At 42.7% G+C, this 15,843-nt stretch overlaps 1 protein-coding gene across 1 annotated transcript in view; it reads right to left on the bottom strand.

The window, feature by feature from the left end:
- The window catches only part of SLC6A14 (solute carrier family 6 member 14), a 12,471-nt gene extending 6,145 nt beyond the window's left edge, over nucleotides 1-6,326 (bottom strand). Inside the window, 5 exon segments of the mRNA XM_062502673.1 lie at nucleotides 501-640; nucleotides 1,940-2,101; nucleotides 3,580-3,711; nucleotides 5,493-5,661; nucleotides 6,279-6,326. Coding sequence (XP_062358657.1) covers nucleotides 501-640; nucleotides 1,940-2,101; nucleotides 3,580-3,711; nucleotides 5,493-5,661; nucleotides 6,279-6,326 — 651 coding nt within the window.
- Between the last annotated feature and the right edge of the window lie 9,517 nt (nucleotides 6,327-15,843).

The raw sequence follows: 15,843 nt of genomic DNA, 5'->3' as shown, positions 1-15,843 counted from the left end.
CCCACCTACGATATTTTGTGTTAATCATGAAATTGTGACAGGAAGAAAAGAGCCCATAAGAATAAGTTTCCAGGAACCCAGAGAACATGAAGCAAACTGAGACCATGGGGCTATAAAGAAATGGCAGTTTCACAACAGGCCCAGATTCAGAATAAAGTAAATATATTTTACACAGTAACTCCTGAGAAAAATAAAATTATATGCTAGATGTAAAGACACCAAGTAGTGTCTACCAGGACTCCAGAGAAGAGGACTTCTTTAAATTGGACTATTTTTCAGTTGGTTAAAGGTTGATTAACTTGCTTCTCCTTCTATACCTAATTTCTCTTATAGAGGCCAAAATTATGAATTAAATTTTAAGTTCCCCCTCTAGTGATTTGCATGCCCATGTCCCTTGACTAGATTTTTTTCTGGACTGCAAGATAAGACAAAAATAAAAGGTACATCCAAAATCACAATGAATAAAAAGGTATTTTTAGTAATTTCATTAAAGTATTTACTTACTTCCAGTATTGCTCACTGGGAAATTGCACTGGTTTGTAGTTTATGGTGCCATTTATACATGTAAGATTGTGGCTCGTGATGAATGAGAAGTTTACATGAAGGATTTCCCCATCCAAGGTTGTGTTGCAGTCACTTACTGAAATCAAGAAAAAGGAATCATTAACACTGTGATGATTATTATTAAAAAAAAAAAAAAATCAGACTGATAGAGCAAATGTGTTTCCTAAGCAATTACAGCTTCAGTTTGCCTACTGACAATATTTAGAAGCAAACCTGAAATGTCACTTGCAGCTGTGACTTCACTACTTGACTGTAAACCAAAACACCAAGAATTTGGTGTGCTCACCACATTTTTCTTATCTTCAAGAATACTCATAAAAATCAGAATTGAGCATAAAGTTGTAGCCTTGGTTACTCTGTGAAAACCTTTGTCCCAAACCAAGGTGACACATGGATCATCTGGTATTCATCTTATTGTGGCAGAGGGCTTATAAGGGCACTTGAAATATTTTCTTTGGAGCAGGGTTGGAGGAATGGAAACTAGGGTTGGGAATTTTTGCCAGAACATGCAATAAAAAACACTTTATCATCATAAGTATCAGCATTTACTAGAAAATCCTGTTGAAGCATATTTAAGGACAGCATCTTCAGTTCAGGTTTGTGCTCCCTCAAAACTTACAAATTACACGCTGAAATATTTTTTGTTTTGCCAACAAATAATCATCAACTTTTTGTTACTTAAGAGATTTTCAGATATATGGTTGAGATGTATTTACATTTAATACTGCAAACAATGTAATCCATCCTGACCTGTCCTTGTTATTTTAATAATCACTGGTTACCTGGCAAGACATTTTCAGCTGCTAACTGGTAATTACCTTACCAACTTCACCTTTTGCCTTCAACTGGTCTGATACAGAAACTGGTGAGATAACAAGTGTTTGGCCCTACATCTGCTGACAAGCACAAGAACAATAGTGTAGATGCATTCTAAAGAATTAATGAAGTGCGAAACCAGTGCCTCAGTGGTGCTCAGGATTACCATTGCCACAGGGAAGGCAAGGGGTAATGAAAAAACCTCGATAAAAACTACTGCAGTAGATTGTCTCCTGGAAAGAAAGTATTTTTTTTGCCTGATAAAATGGGGATGCAGTATTTCCAGGGATTGCATGTACTAGGGAAAAGCTGAGGCTTTAAAAAAAGAAAAAAAAGGATTCAACAAAGTGATTTCAGCTCAGTTCTCTGTAGATTTCCCAAGCACCCAGAACTGGTGGCAGGGACATGGATAAGCATCACTCCTCCATGTTCAAATGCAAAACTCCAGGAAGGACTTTTGAAGCCACGGATAGCTGTCTTGCTCCTATACTTTCATCCTGAAAAACCAGTCCAATTACCAAAACCAATAATATTAAACTCTATCTGGTAAGTATCATACCTATTCGTGTCTTGCTGCAGAATTCATCTGCCCAGGAAAAGCAGTCTGACCATGGCAGCACTTTTTGAAATGAGGCAAATAAGTAGTAGAGTGCATAAGCAATGATAACGTTGTAGTAGACAGTCACAAATGCTGAGATGATGACCATTGTGATGCCCACTCCTAGGAAAGAGAAAGACACAATGTCTTAACCACCTCAAACTCAGGTGGCAAAAAAGCCCCCACCAAAACAAGTAGCCTTCACTTGATTTTTCAAAGGCTACTTGGGAAGAACTTGAAGACAGTTCTAAAATATTTTTTTAACAGCAAACAAACAGTGAAATTTTAAACCTATGAAATGATGCATATGATCCAAACCAACCCTCTCAAACCTGGTTTTCAAACAGATTTTGAAACAGGCCCATAGAAAAATTGGACTATCTGCAAAGTCTAAAGGAGAAATTCAGTATTTTGTTCTCTCCCAGTTCAGAGGAAAACGTAGCAAAATAAAATAAACTGCACTAGGACTGCCCAAGCCATTTTAAAGATTCCACTGTAATGAATGCTTTAAACTACAGTAAATCTTGCCAATATTACTGTTCTCCTCCTTGCTAAAATGAGTTTTGTTCTGTGAGTTTGGGAAAGCCTGACAAACTGTACCAATCACCTTAGAAACTATACTTAAGTTTATGTCTTCACAGACACATAATTGATATGCTGTGTTTAAAAACTTTTATTTTAAAATAAACACGCTGCTTTCATGAAAGATTCTTGTGCTGCAGAACAGAGACTAGCAAAATGTTGAGGCAACCAATTTCTGTAGGTGACAAGCAAATTTTTGTTGCATCAGAAGGAAACTTCCTTGTTCCTACATTAACTCCTCTGGTAGATTAGGACAAACAAAACCATTGCATAGTCCTTTACACCCATGGTACAGGGCCAGGACGCACAGGTGTGAGTCAACACATGGTTAATTGTTTCCAAACAAATCTCACCGGGAAATACAAACCCTCACAAAGTATCACTACAGCATGCAGCGATTTCTCTTATCACAAGAGGCAGCTTGGTTTACAAAGCCAGAGTCTAGGCTGTTCTATCACACCAGCAGACGACTCCCAAGGCAGCTGCTGGATGACTGTGCATAATATTGCACAGAGCACCCAGACCTGTGTGCCCGTGCCCACTGGCAGCCAAATGCAGAATTAATCCATCCCACACTATTGCCTTGCAAGCTACACTGGATGTGAAGCATTAAAAAAAAAAAAAAAAGTGATAAAGTCAACTTCTAAAATTTATTTTCAATCTGTTGCACACAGTAACCAGTTGTTTTACAGAGGTTTTCCCTCACACAGCAAAACAGGGATATTTCCTTCTGCCTGGACAGCTGGAGTGAGGGTAATATGCTACTTAACACTGGAAAAATTGATAAAACCTTTCATAACCAAGAACCTTTTTATGGGAAATCTTTACTCAAAATCTGTTTATTTACTGAGTAATGAGGAAGTATGTACCTGGGAACATAACACTGACCCTGTAACATTGGGAATAGTTGCTTCACAGGTATCAGTGTCTCAGAATTAGTAACTCCATGAAGAAATCATTAATTCGCAACAGTGTATTACTGGAATAAAAAACGATCTCAGAAAGATAACAAAACCAACCTTGAAACAATGGTAGTATTCTCCAGATGGAAACTGGCCCTAGACTGGCAAACTGCCCAAGGGAACATTCCATGAAAAATAAGGGTAAACCAGCTAATGCCAACATCAGGGTGTAAGGGATTAGAAAAGCACCTGAGAGAAGGAGATAAAAAATGGGGGGGTAAGCACAATCACACACACAGAGAAAACAATGCATATTTCAGTATTTACCCCATTTTTATCACATTTTACACTCCCCCTTCCCCCCCCCCCCCCCCAACCCGGTCAAATACCCCACTGTAAGGGCTTTTCTCAAAATAGAGAGATTTGTTTCTAAATCCTGTTTTCTTGTAAGACTAAATAGTACCTGCAGTGAAGGGATACAGACTGTCAGAACTGCTGATTTAAAAATAATGGGTTCTCTTATAGAAAGTAAACTAATTTTACAAAAACTACTGAAGTTGTGCTCTAATACAAGCAGGAACACTGCTTGGCTGTAGGCACCACCAGCCTTCTCCACTTTCTATTTAATATTTCAGCCTTTAATTTAAAGAGGAACAGAACCATCCCTGTGTGTACTTAGCTGTGTTTTGCAACTGCCCTGTTAAGCAGCTACTGGACATCAAAGCATGAAGATTATTTTCTATGGTTGGCCGAGTCCTGTGTCAAACAACACCTCAGGATGGCTCTTGTTCAAGTCCATTTAAAAGTGCATGTTAACCTGAGCACCCTGTTCTGAGAAAGGGACTGGCATTTCTTTGTGCGTGAACAGAAGACAGGGAAAGCGGGAACACAAGTTTCATAAACACAACATGATATCCCTGCAGGAATCAGTCCTCAGCACTCTCAGTGAATTTAAAGCAATCAAGGAATTGCGAATACCTGATGTAATTTCAGGAAGCAAATTGTCCCAGAGAATTAACTGGATTATGCCTGTGTTTTGAAACAAGGATGTAACAGTCTTTACCATGCCAATCATGGGCAAGGGGCACTGAAAAGGATGCAAGCAGCAGCACAAATATACTTTAAATGTAAAGTCTCTGCCGCAGCAGATAAGAAAAAATATCTAGTCCAAGGGCCAACATCACAATTGATTTTGTTTTCACAATTTTTTTCAACAAAACTGTAAGTAATGAAAACCAGCCAGGCTCACTCCAGTAAAAATTCTGTACTGACAATGTCTCCTTATGTTCCATGTGCAGCTGTGTGGACTGTGCTGCATTTACATTCCAAAATTTGACTTCAGTGACTGTTAGGCAGAGCTAATAGGTACATATAAGTAAATTCTCTGCAGTTACTATTTACGCACTCTTTAATTACCAGTGGTAGTCTGGCAAGTAGATAAAGCTCTGGAATACAAGCCAAGGAAGCCAGTGCCTCAGCTTGGCTTTGCCACTAGTTCATTGCACAAGCAGGTAGAGGCTCTCTCTGTCTCACACTTCCCGTGTCTGATCAGAGTAATTACTAAGCTGGGATAATTATTCCATCTTAGATTGTTTGTGTGGAAAAACAAAGGTGCAGAGGGGATTCAGCTGTTCTCTATAAACATATCAGGTATGGTATATAACCAAAACTTACCAGGAGGTAAGCACTGGGGAGGGAGAACAGCTATTTACACAAGTAGAGGATATTGGCACATGGACAAAAAGGTGCATGTTGGTTGTGAGTAAATAAGAAGAGTTCTGAAAATCTCAGGTAGAAATTTGCAATTCAAACCAAATACTATTTCCTTTCTCAGCTGGTACTCAAAAAACACATAGATGCCTCTCACTGCCCTTTCCCATGAGCAGGCTGTATCCCAGTTCCCAGGGTGATGCACTCATTCAGCTTTGACAGAACATGCCCAGCCTCAGAGCTGGCCATTGCAGCTTGCCCTCCTCTCTCCTGGGGATAGCAAGGTGTGCCCACCCGACCCTGCCATTCAGCACAGGTACCTCCTCCATTCTGGTAGGTGAGGTAGGGAAAGCGCCAGACGTTGCCCAGGCCCACGGCATAGCCCACCATGGACAGCAGGTAATCGCCTTTACTTGACCAGTTGCCACGCTCCGAGTTCTCATCGCTGTCGCTGGAGTGGGAATCTTTTCCATTTGTCAAGCTGAAGTCCTTGGAAGAGAAGAGTGAAGGCTTGTGATCACCCACCAGGCAAGAAAGGCAATCATATCCTCATTTCTCTGTCCAGAGACGTACCTTGGCATGGCTGGGGAGCTGGAGGCTCCATGAGAGCTATGGGAGGGTGAGCACAGCCAGCTGAGCTGCCAGCCCAGCTGATCCTTGGCAGGACAGCACAGACCTGTGAGAGAGGGTCCTACCAGAGAGCCCAAAGATCTCCACACACAGTTTGGCTTAATCCTTTGCGCTGTCAGCTCCTGAGGGCAGCTCCAGGAGACTGCCCTAGTCTTCCCCTGCAGATGGCCGGATGCCCCCATACTTGCTCAGGTGTTCACATCATCACATACCTGTATGCCCACTTTAAGAAAACGCCTGCTCTAGTGCCTTTCACACATGCCGAGGTGCTCATCTCACTTTACCTTCCACTACCTGTTCGGATCTCACCTGCCCAGACAGCTCCACACCTGCCCACAGCCGCAGGTACCTGCACCCTGCTTTCCCGAGCGCCTCTTCGCCCACCTGGGCACCTCCACAGCGCACCTGCTCAGGTGCGCCCACATTCCGGCGCACCTGCCCGGGTGCCTCCGGCCGGCCTCCCCCCGCCGCCTCACCTTCTTCTTCCCGCAGGACAGAAAGCCGGGCAGGCTGAGCATCCCCATCTGTGCCGCCGCAGCCGCTCCGCTCTGCCCGCGCCGGCCGCCGCCCGGTCCCTTTATCGGAGAGGCTGCCGCCCGCCCCTCGCTGCCCCGCCGGGAACCGCAGCCCCTGGGCTGCCCCACGGCCCGGGCGGGGCCGCCTCCCGCCCCCCGGGCAGCCCCTCGCAGCCCGTGCCCGCTCCCCGCCCGCTGACCCCGCGCCCACTTCCTCGGGAACACCCACCCGCCGAGCCCTGCCCGGCCACCTGCCCACTTCCCCTCCTGAGCACCGCCTGCTCTCCACCCCGACCCGCTTCCCCTGCCGCCGACCTGCCTGGGCTCGCTCCCCCAGTCTGGGCTCTTCAGCTCTCCTTGCACCCCTGCCTGGCCGCCTGTCATCCACCTCCTTCACTTCCAGCGTGTCCCCCCGCTCCTTCCCCTCTCCCTCCTCTTCCAGTACCTACCCACACACTCTCCTCCTCGTCTTCCACCTCCAGGCTGCCAGCGCCCCATCAAACACTGACCCTCACCTGAGCAGCTGACCCCTGACACCCTGAGCTGCTCCTGTGCCTCCCCACGGAGTCGCTGTCTGCCTCGCCTGGCTTCGCTGCTCCGGCACCCTGCTCCACCCCTACCTGCTCCACGCCGGAGTCCTGGCTCAGGAATCTCCGTAAAGGAAAGGACACGACAGGGTTAAACACTATGGAAATTTCAGCTTCTGAACGCACCTTTCAGGTACAGGCACAGAAAGGGCAGGTCATAAAAGTAATCTCCAGAGGAGGAATTTGAGCAGAAGGGCTTAAAGATTCTTCCAAAGCTTCAACCACCAACGCGGCTGTGACATTTCACCCTTTAGGGGAAGGGATGTCACAGCGACTTTCCCCAGGCATTCCATAAGGTCACACAGGAGGACACTGGTCAAAGTACAGTCCGTGTACAGACATAAGAAGACACAGATTGATTGACTGGTTGCTTAACTGCTCTCCCCTATTTATTAATGGTGATTTCCATGGCTCTTTCAGATCCATACTTTGACAAATACCCTTTTCTGTCCAAATTAGTGGGACTTTTTGTTTAGCAAAGTGCCACCCAGCCTGTCTCAATCTAGCCACAACTAAGAGGTACAGTACCTCTTAGTACTTAGAGTACCAACTAAGTACCAACCAAGTACCTTAGAGGTACAGGTACTCCTCCAGGAGTGAGGAGTGTGTGGGAGCATCTGAAAGGTGGGAAGGTAAAATAAGATTGTATTTTATCACCCTATGCAGCAGATTCTCAAGGAGAGCTCTATTTTAGATACTGGAAAGATGCTGGAATACTCTTATCTTGGGAACAAAAAAGCAAGTACAGGTGCAGTGTCCCAACAGGACACACGCTTTGGGAGAAAATAATAAATAAAAAAAACTAAAGAAAACACTCCTTTACAGGCTGCCTGCAAATTCGGAATTAAAGTGGCCAACCTACAACACCAAGCAATTCAGGCTGTTCTCTATGGAACAATACAAAACTCACTCAGACCAATGACACACTGAGAAACTAGTCCTTATTCTTCCATCTGGTCTGAATTGTATGTAAACTAAAGGAGCCTTACTGAGCCACATTGAACATGTGAAAGTTTCATTTGAAATGCATTTTCTGTATCTAAAGGAGAAAAGTAAAAATCCCAGCCCAGGGATAAATGCAGAGGTGAGCAGTGGAGAGATGAGGATCTCCAGAGAGGATCCTGCCTGCAGCAGGGCTGTGCTTCTGTTAGCTGAGCAGCTCTGCAGCTCCTCTTGCATTCACCAGGGGATGAGTCCATCAGGTTGATCCCTGAAGGCTGGTTCCACCCACCAGCAAAGCACCATGCCAGCCGCTCACCCCTGGAATGTCTCAGCTAGGAATACAGAATTATCAGCCAGCAAACCAGAGCCAGTTTGGCTCTATAATAGGTGAGATATCCCAACTCCCGACCAGCAGCCTAACTGACGTCATCTTTCTAACTTGGAAAACACCTCTGGATTACTATCAATTCCACTTACTGAATCTTCTGTTAATCCAATGGGGAGAAAAATAATTTAAAAATAAATTAATTATAATCTTAACAGGCTGAGAATACAGCAAACAATTCTGACATTTCCTCGGAGCAGAGAGATACCCATGTTTTCCATTTGGTTGCACCAGTGCTATTATCAGATGTTGGGTATTGCCCTTAGCTAACACAAACAGCTCTGGTGATACAGCAGATTGTGTTTCATGTGCTTATTTAAGAATACGATGAGTAAATTCTGTTCTTAACCTCTATCTTCTGTGATAGCCATGCTTACTAATATTGGCACCTGGCACACACATCCAAAACTGATTCAGCAGACAAAGCTGGGGCTCATTTACCTCTCCCCTTCCCAACTGGCATGAGCTAAAGACCAGAGAACCCACTTTGCAAATCACTTTAGAACACCGTAAATCCTGGCAGGCCAAAACACACAGACCAAACAACAGAAAAAAAAAAAAAAGAAAAAAGAAAAACACAAAAAAACCCCCAATCATGTTGGCTTTCAGGATCTTAGGAAGATGACTTAAATCATTTAAATGTCTATCAACAGCATGTAATTACTCTCATTCAAAACTCAAGCTATGTTACATGCTTTAGAGGAGAGGTTCAGAAAGACAGACAGGACTGCTATAAACTGAGAGGTGAAGCAAGGCAGGAAACTTAGAATGCTGGCTCTTGCAGCTGCAGGAATTATACTCTCCTTTACAGCTGAACAGAATCAGGCTCTACAGTTCACATTTAAATTACTGCTTTCTGCCTAAGAAAGCATCAACCTTGATTTAAAGACAAATTGATTAGAAGTGAGACAATTTCCTTGGTGTTGAACTGATCTACAGTCAACTTAGACCAAACCTTTACCACTATCTTAAAAAAATATATATATCCATCATTGGTCTAGCAGCCCATGAAAGCAAGGCAGCAATCTCCATCTGGTGAGAAAAGTCTTATTTCACTGTGAGCTGGCTGTAAGCAAGGTGGAAGTGTATCTACAAGGAGGCATGTCAAGAAGTGGCCCTTTTGCTTAGAAGACAGAATGGAGAGGTGATGATGGTGCTGTCAAGGACAAATTACAAAGGCAATGGTTTCTGAAATGGCCATCTGTGGCTTCAGAGAGGTTCCTGTGGAAGCAGACAGGGTTTATAGCAAAACACAGTGTGGGAATTATTTGCTGAAGAGGCCTTGTGCCAGTACTGGCTTGCCTGGTTCTAATGGCCCCCATCCAACGGTTTGTGCAACCAAGGCATGAAGCAAATTTTGCTTCCAACTCTGCCAATCCCTTCAGGGTGATGAAGTTTTGCTCATGGGAAAAGGAGTTGACATTTTACATATCCTTCCTGGATCTATTTTTCTTTATCAGTTTTTGCTGCTGCTCAACAGGCCACCAGGACACACACATCTACTCAATATGAATCTCAACCCACAAATTTGTTTTCATAAAATGGAAATCCTGAAAAAAATGGAAAGGGAACATCGAAAGTGTTCAGTAATGTGTGATGAGTTTGGTTCACTAACATAATAGTAAACAATACACACTATTATGAATTATGTAATCATATTAGACCTGTATTGGCAAAAGCTCAATGAGGTGCTTAATCCAATTTTCCTCCATCTTCAGGACTTCTGGATTCATCTCTAAGGCCACCTCAGAGGTGATAAATGCAGCAAGATCACTCCTACTTGACTTTATGGACCATCTGCTATCATAACCCAAAAGAAGCACCTCACTAATTTATCTCCCCACAGGGTAGCAGTTGCAAAAGTACTTTAAATGCAAAATGCTTCAGCCTTCGAAGTCAAGCTCAGGGTGGGTGGAGACTTGAAACTATATGGAAAGCAAACTGCCTTCAGGCCTTTTCAGCAGGTTGCATCCTGCATATTGTTAATATTACACGCAGTAATCAAGTTAGTGATGGGGAAGTTTTACATATGCATGTAGGAAAAACTTATAAGGCAGAAATAAATTAAAAATATACCAATAAAACTGAAAGGTTCCTCAGAACTGCTTTTCTACTCTGCTGAGCCTGGAAGATTTTGTTGTCCCAGCTGCTCAAGAGGAAACCACAGGTCTCCATCCACAAAATTAATCAAGGTGTTTTCATGACTCTTGGCAAGAATGGCAGTTCTGCATCTATGGTACATTAATCTCACTTTAGTTGATTTTATTCAAGACTTGGAATGTGCTCCTCGATCACTTCACTCTCTACCAAAACCCCAAGATAGCATGGTCTTTCTTGCAGCACTGTCTCTCTCCAGTCCCTGAAAGCTCATCAATCTGTCAGAGATTACTGAAGTTGCCACACAGGAAAATACGGTTGCTCTCAAACACAGAGCTCCATACAGAATAAGGAGAAAAGCAACCAAGAAAGGACTAAGTGCTGATAAACGTCAAAGATGTTCAAATCACACAACCATCTGAAAAATCTCTGCTGAAATCCAGCCTTGCATACCAAAGCACAGTGAACAGCAGCACTCGTGGCCCAAGGCTCCTAATTCCCCCAGTTCTGCTTCCACTTTTTGGTCCAGAGCATCTCAGTTTTCCATGAATCATTTCAGCGTTGTGCCAAACAAATATCCAAGCCTTTCCAAGGTGCATCAGGCAGGTGTCACTCCACCTGCCCCCTCCCTGACCATCCTAGAGGCAGGTTCCAAACACGTTCAGCTTGTCTTTGAGCAACTGAAGTGCTCTGTAAACACAAAACCTGGGGTATCATGTGAGGGAAGACGTAACAACAGATACAACAAAGAAAAGGGAAGAGATAAAGTACGGGAAAACGAAAAACTGGGGACATGCAATTATCAAAACTTAATGATCAGGGAGCACATAGGTGTCAGAGTATAATGACTTTCCTGTTAGGAAATATTTCAGAGGTGGGGCCAGTAGAAACTAAGGAGTCATTTTTAATTGAGTAAAATAAAGCCTAGGAGTGAGTACAGTAGTAATTTTCAAATATGCTGTACTAAGTTCATCAATCTCATTAACAGTTTCATTTTTAAATTCTTCCCCAGCACCAAGTGCCAATATTGCTGGAGTTCACCACAGCCAAGAGATGCTGGTAGGTAGTTTTTCTTCCCCAACCCCCCAGTTCTATACTTTCTTGCTAGTTGCTTAAAAAAAAAAAAAAAAAAAAAAAAAAAAAAGATTTTCAGAAGATAACATAAATGCATATTCTTGAGAGGCTTTTGACTAACTGAAAGGCTTTGAAATACAGGCATTGGCTATCACACAGCAAAAAGAAGACCTTTCAGCTCAGTCCTTTCCTTGAGGTAATTTTACATATTGACATGCAGTCTTGCTATGTGATAGCCAAGAGAATTATCTTTGTGATTGTCCTCCTTCACAAAAGCACAAAAGCCAGGCTGTTAGTCCTGCCTGGTATCTTTGGAATGGAAATACCTCCATCAACACTTTCCTCCGTGTGATACCTGTTCCTGCAGGTTAGCAATTACTCTCAGAAAGAGCTCATCCAAGTCAGTGGGGCTTCTCAGTTAAGAAAAAAACAAGCTCATATCAAGTAGCAACACCATAAAGTCACCTGTTGCAATAACGTAATTCTGAGTCCAAAACAAAAAAAGCAAGATTTGAAGAGACACTAGCACAATTACTTAGGTGACCATTTTCAAAATTTGGAAAAAGTAAGGTATTTAAAAGAATTTATATACTAGAAGTATTAATATTATTCCTTCTGCTAATTGCATCTCTTTCAACTTTTTCATTGTTACTCTTAGAAATCCTTTCTAAAAGGGTTTCCTTTCTAAAAGAAAGTGATCTTTTTACCTTGTTTCAAGGATGGTAGCAGAGGCAGTATTTAATATAGCACAAGTTTAGCAGACAGCATGTGGACTGTAGAGGTCACAAGCATTAGACCCCATAATTTCTTTAGCTTTACCACAGGACATCCTCCCCTCTAAAATCAGGGAGTGCATTTGTATTCCCCTTATGCAGAGAAGAAAACTGACCACCCCAAAATGAACCACTACTGACTGGGAAAAAAAAAAAAAACAAACAACTTGAACAAGAAATACCAGAAGTTATTTTACTACCCCCAGCACTCACCCTGGTTGCCACAAATCTGGTCACTCCCCTGACATTCCTTCCCAGGCCCTCAGGCTCTCTCCCTCTGGCTCAGGCTCTCCTGAGCAGCCCATCCTCACAGCCCAGACCATCCTTTTCTCCTGCAGGATCAGGAACAGCCATATCTGACCCCAAAAGCCCAGAGAGTGGCTGGGATGTGAAAGCAACTCCCTGCTTCCCATGGCCCTGCCATTAGCAAGGCAGCAGTGGCAACACCTGCTCTGGGGTGGATCCTCTCAGCATGCTCTCACCTGACACAACAGCCAAAGAGATGCCATTTTCTAATGAAACACTGATTTTAACCAAGCCTCTCAGAGCTCCCAACACTGAGGATTTTCCAGGCTTTTCCTGATTTCATGTGCCTAAACTCAGGGCCCACAGATTTGAAACATGTTAGGCAGCATCTCAGCATGAAGCTTCTAGGGTTACAGTTTTGGATTAGAGTTCCACCTACTTCGGACTGGTAATTTATTTGGGGGAAGGGCTGAAGTCTCTATCAGACTTCAAGGAGTCTCAGTATAGAAAGGTAAGGGGCTGAGTACTGTCCTGATGTGAGGTCTCAGTGCAGCTGTACCTCTGAAAGGTGAATTGCTAGAATTACTTGTATACCCAATGGCAACAACATGTTTCCACTAGGTTACAGCTGCTCTGTAGTGCAAAGGGTGCCCACTCCTACAAATGTTTTACTCCAGAAGATAAAAAAAGTACACTCCACTTTCCTGAAAGCTGAAGACTAGTGTTTTAAGTTTTACACTGTCATTTTTTTTATTCTTGAAGGACCTGAATTTTCTGTGACTGGTTTTTATGTTCAAATGAAAAAAGTATTATGATGTTTTTTTCCTTAAAACTGTGACAATTATATAAAGGCTGATATCTGGCATATCAACATATGGCACTCCTCTGAACACCTCTGGATTGTGAAGCTTTGCAAACTTTTATACAGTCATGAGTTTCTTCGCATAATCTTGGTCTGGCAATCCTATAATCTCCTCATTATAAACTTCTCCTTGACCGGCAAACAAGGGAGTAAAGTTTGAACAGGAGTGCAGGAAGACAAAATAAGGAAGTGCACTGACGTCCTTCCCACGTGATGAAGCAAGACACAAGAACCTGTGTTTATGGAGTTGGCAGGGAACACCAGGACAAGTCAGAGACACTGCTGAAAACAGTGGATTGAGCAGCCCTGGAAAGTTACCGTATAAACTGTGATGGACAGCAAATACTGATCCATGGGGGACTAGCTGTGAGAAATGCTCTGGTTCATGGTGACAGTCTAGGTGTGATGGCTGTACAATGTTCTGTTTCTAATCCCCAAAGGCTCACCTGCTCTCTGTTGGTTTGGTTCTTTATGAAGAGTTGGCAAAAGCCAAAGGAGACAACCAGATTTTCTGTCCATCCTGAGAAGTCTCCAGGACTGTTCCACACTGAGCATATGCAACTGCTTTTAGGATCATGTAAAAATGCCCTACAGATTTGTTGCTGACTCATGGTACCCAGTAAGAAGTTAAAAATAGCAGCAAGCCCCAGAATTTATGCAGAACGGCTACTTCAAACCCAAGAAATGTGCACAGAGATTGTATTTGTTTGCATATCCAGATACATGCTTTGCAGCCATACCTCCCACACCAATACACGTAGGAGTATTTGCCCTGCTTTAGCAGCTTGCAGTTAAAACACAGTTAATGCAGTTAAAACACATTATCTTTTCAGGCTACTGAATAGAGAGGACCCACCCTGATTAAAGAATTTAATCAAGTAATGCGATTAGATGATTTATTCAAAGCAGATCCTGTCCTACTGACATCACATAACATGATAATTTTCCCAGTTGCACAGTGCAACACCTGGAAAAAGTTCCAGGAAACTTCCCTCTGTTATTCTACCCAATCCCATGCACTTCTGAGCTGATAATTCAAGGCTCAGTACAATCACTCCAGAGGTGTTGCAGTAAGGAGAAAAATTGAGACAATAATTTTTGAGTGTTAATTTTAATTTAAAAATTGATGGTTTACATCCAAACCATAAGCTTCTATGTTTATTGATCATCACTTTGCAGAATTTAATTTACTAAGCACATATCACTTCGTTCTACAGATGTTTCAAGGTAGCATTTAATTTAGGAAATTCTGGTAGTAAATATTAACCAGAAGGTAAATATACAGCATTGCTTTATGTGGTGTTTGTAGTACCAGCAAATGTCCAGTTTGTGGAAGAAATGCCAACCTTGCTTATACAAGATTTGTGGTTATGAAACACTCCTGTGGAGCAGGGCTTTGTTAGTACATGAAAGTTTGCTTTCACTATGAAATGAGAGGTTCCTTTGTTGCTGTTATATTTTTTTTATTTGCTCCCTGGAAAGTGCATGTTGATGTTGGAATACAGTTCAATTTAGAAGGAATTTCTCAGCACTTAACTCAGTCACCTCTTTTCTGATATGTGTGCATGGAAACAGAACAAGATTTGCTTGAATCTGAATTTTCCTAGGGTATAAATCATGGTTGCTTTCTTTACTGGGACACTGAGGAGTGGTCCCAGGTACGTCTGCAGCATTGAGATGATACTAAACTGGGCACTGGTAGTAAAAGGGACAATGCATGGACACAAGTCCTTCCAGCAAGGGCTTAATACTGGCTGCTTTCTTTTCCTGATGTTTCAATGCTTCTTATGTCTTGGTGTTTGACCATATACAGTATGTCTTTACAGGTTAAATTACACAGCTTTGTGTCCTTCTTTTTAGTGTCCTTCCTAGCTAAGTGAATGTTGAAGCAGGAGAGGAAACATCATGGTAGAAAGCAAAGCCAGAAAAGAGAGCTGTGTTTGCTCCCCTGCTTAACTAAGAAGACAATCATGTTTTGTCCTTTGTGTTCAAATGTCATGCACTTGGGACTTACTCTGGGTGTATATACCTGAAACACTAAATAAATAGATGGGGTTTTTTTGTTAATCTCAACAAGACTACAAGGAGGTTGATAGTGTTGTCAAAGAAACATTTTCCCATCAAAGACTAAAAGACTACTGGTGATACGAGTTCAATCAGAAATCCTGGTACATTTATCTTGACTGTTTCCTAAGGCTTTCCAGGGTTCACTTGACAATGAATATTCTTTGTCCATGTGCATGCATTGGCTGGTGAAGTGGATGTGGACAGTGGAGAGGAAACAGTGACCTAGAGAAGAGTTCCATCTGCCAGGCTAGCAAACAGATTTACTGCTATGCTGCTGGCTGTTTATATAAAGACTGAGGTCAGGTCCTTCCTTATTTGCCTAAATCAAGGCCAGATAACATCTCTACTAGTTTGAATATTTCAAGCACAATATTTAATGGACACTTGTTTTAGGCCTTTTGTTTAGAAAGATAATGATTGCAAACACAAGAACATGACTACCACATGGCACTGAGCAAGGTCAGGAGATCCACAGGCACACTAAGGTCACAAA

Source organism: Cinclus cinclus, chromosome 15, assembly GCF_963662255.1.
Source record: "Cinclus cinclus chromosome 15, bCinCin1.1, whole genome shotgun sequence".
NCBI classification, from domain to species: domain Eukaryota; kingdom Metazoa; phylum Chordata; class Aves; order Passeriformes; family Cinclidae; genus Cinclus; species Cinclus cinclus.
Note: the sequence above shows the minus strand (reverse complement) of the source record. Positions and strands in the feature narration are given on the sequence as shown.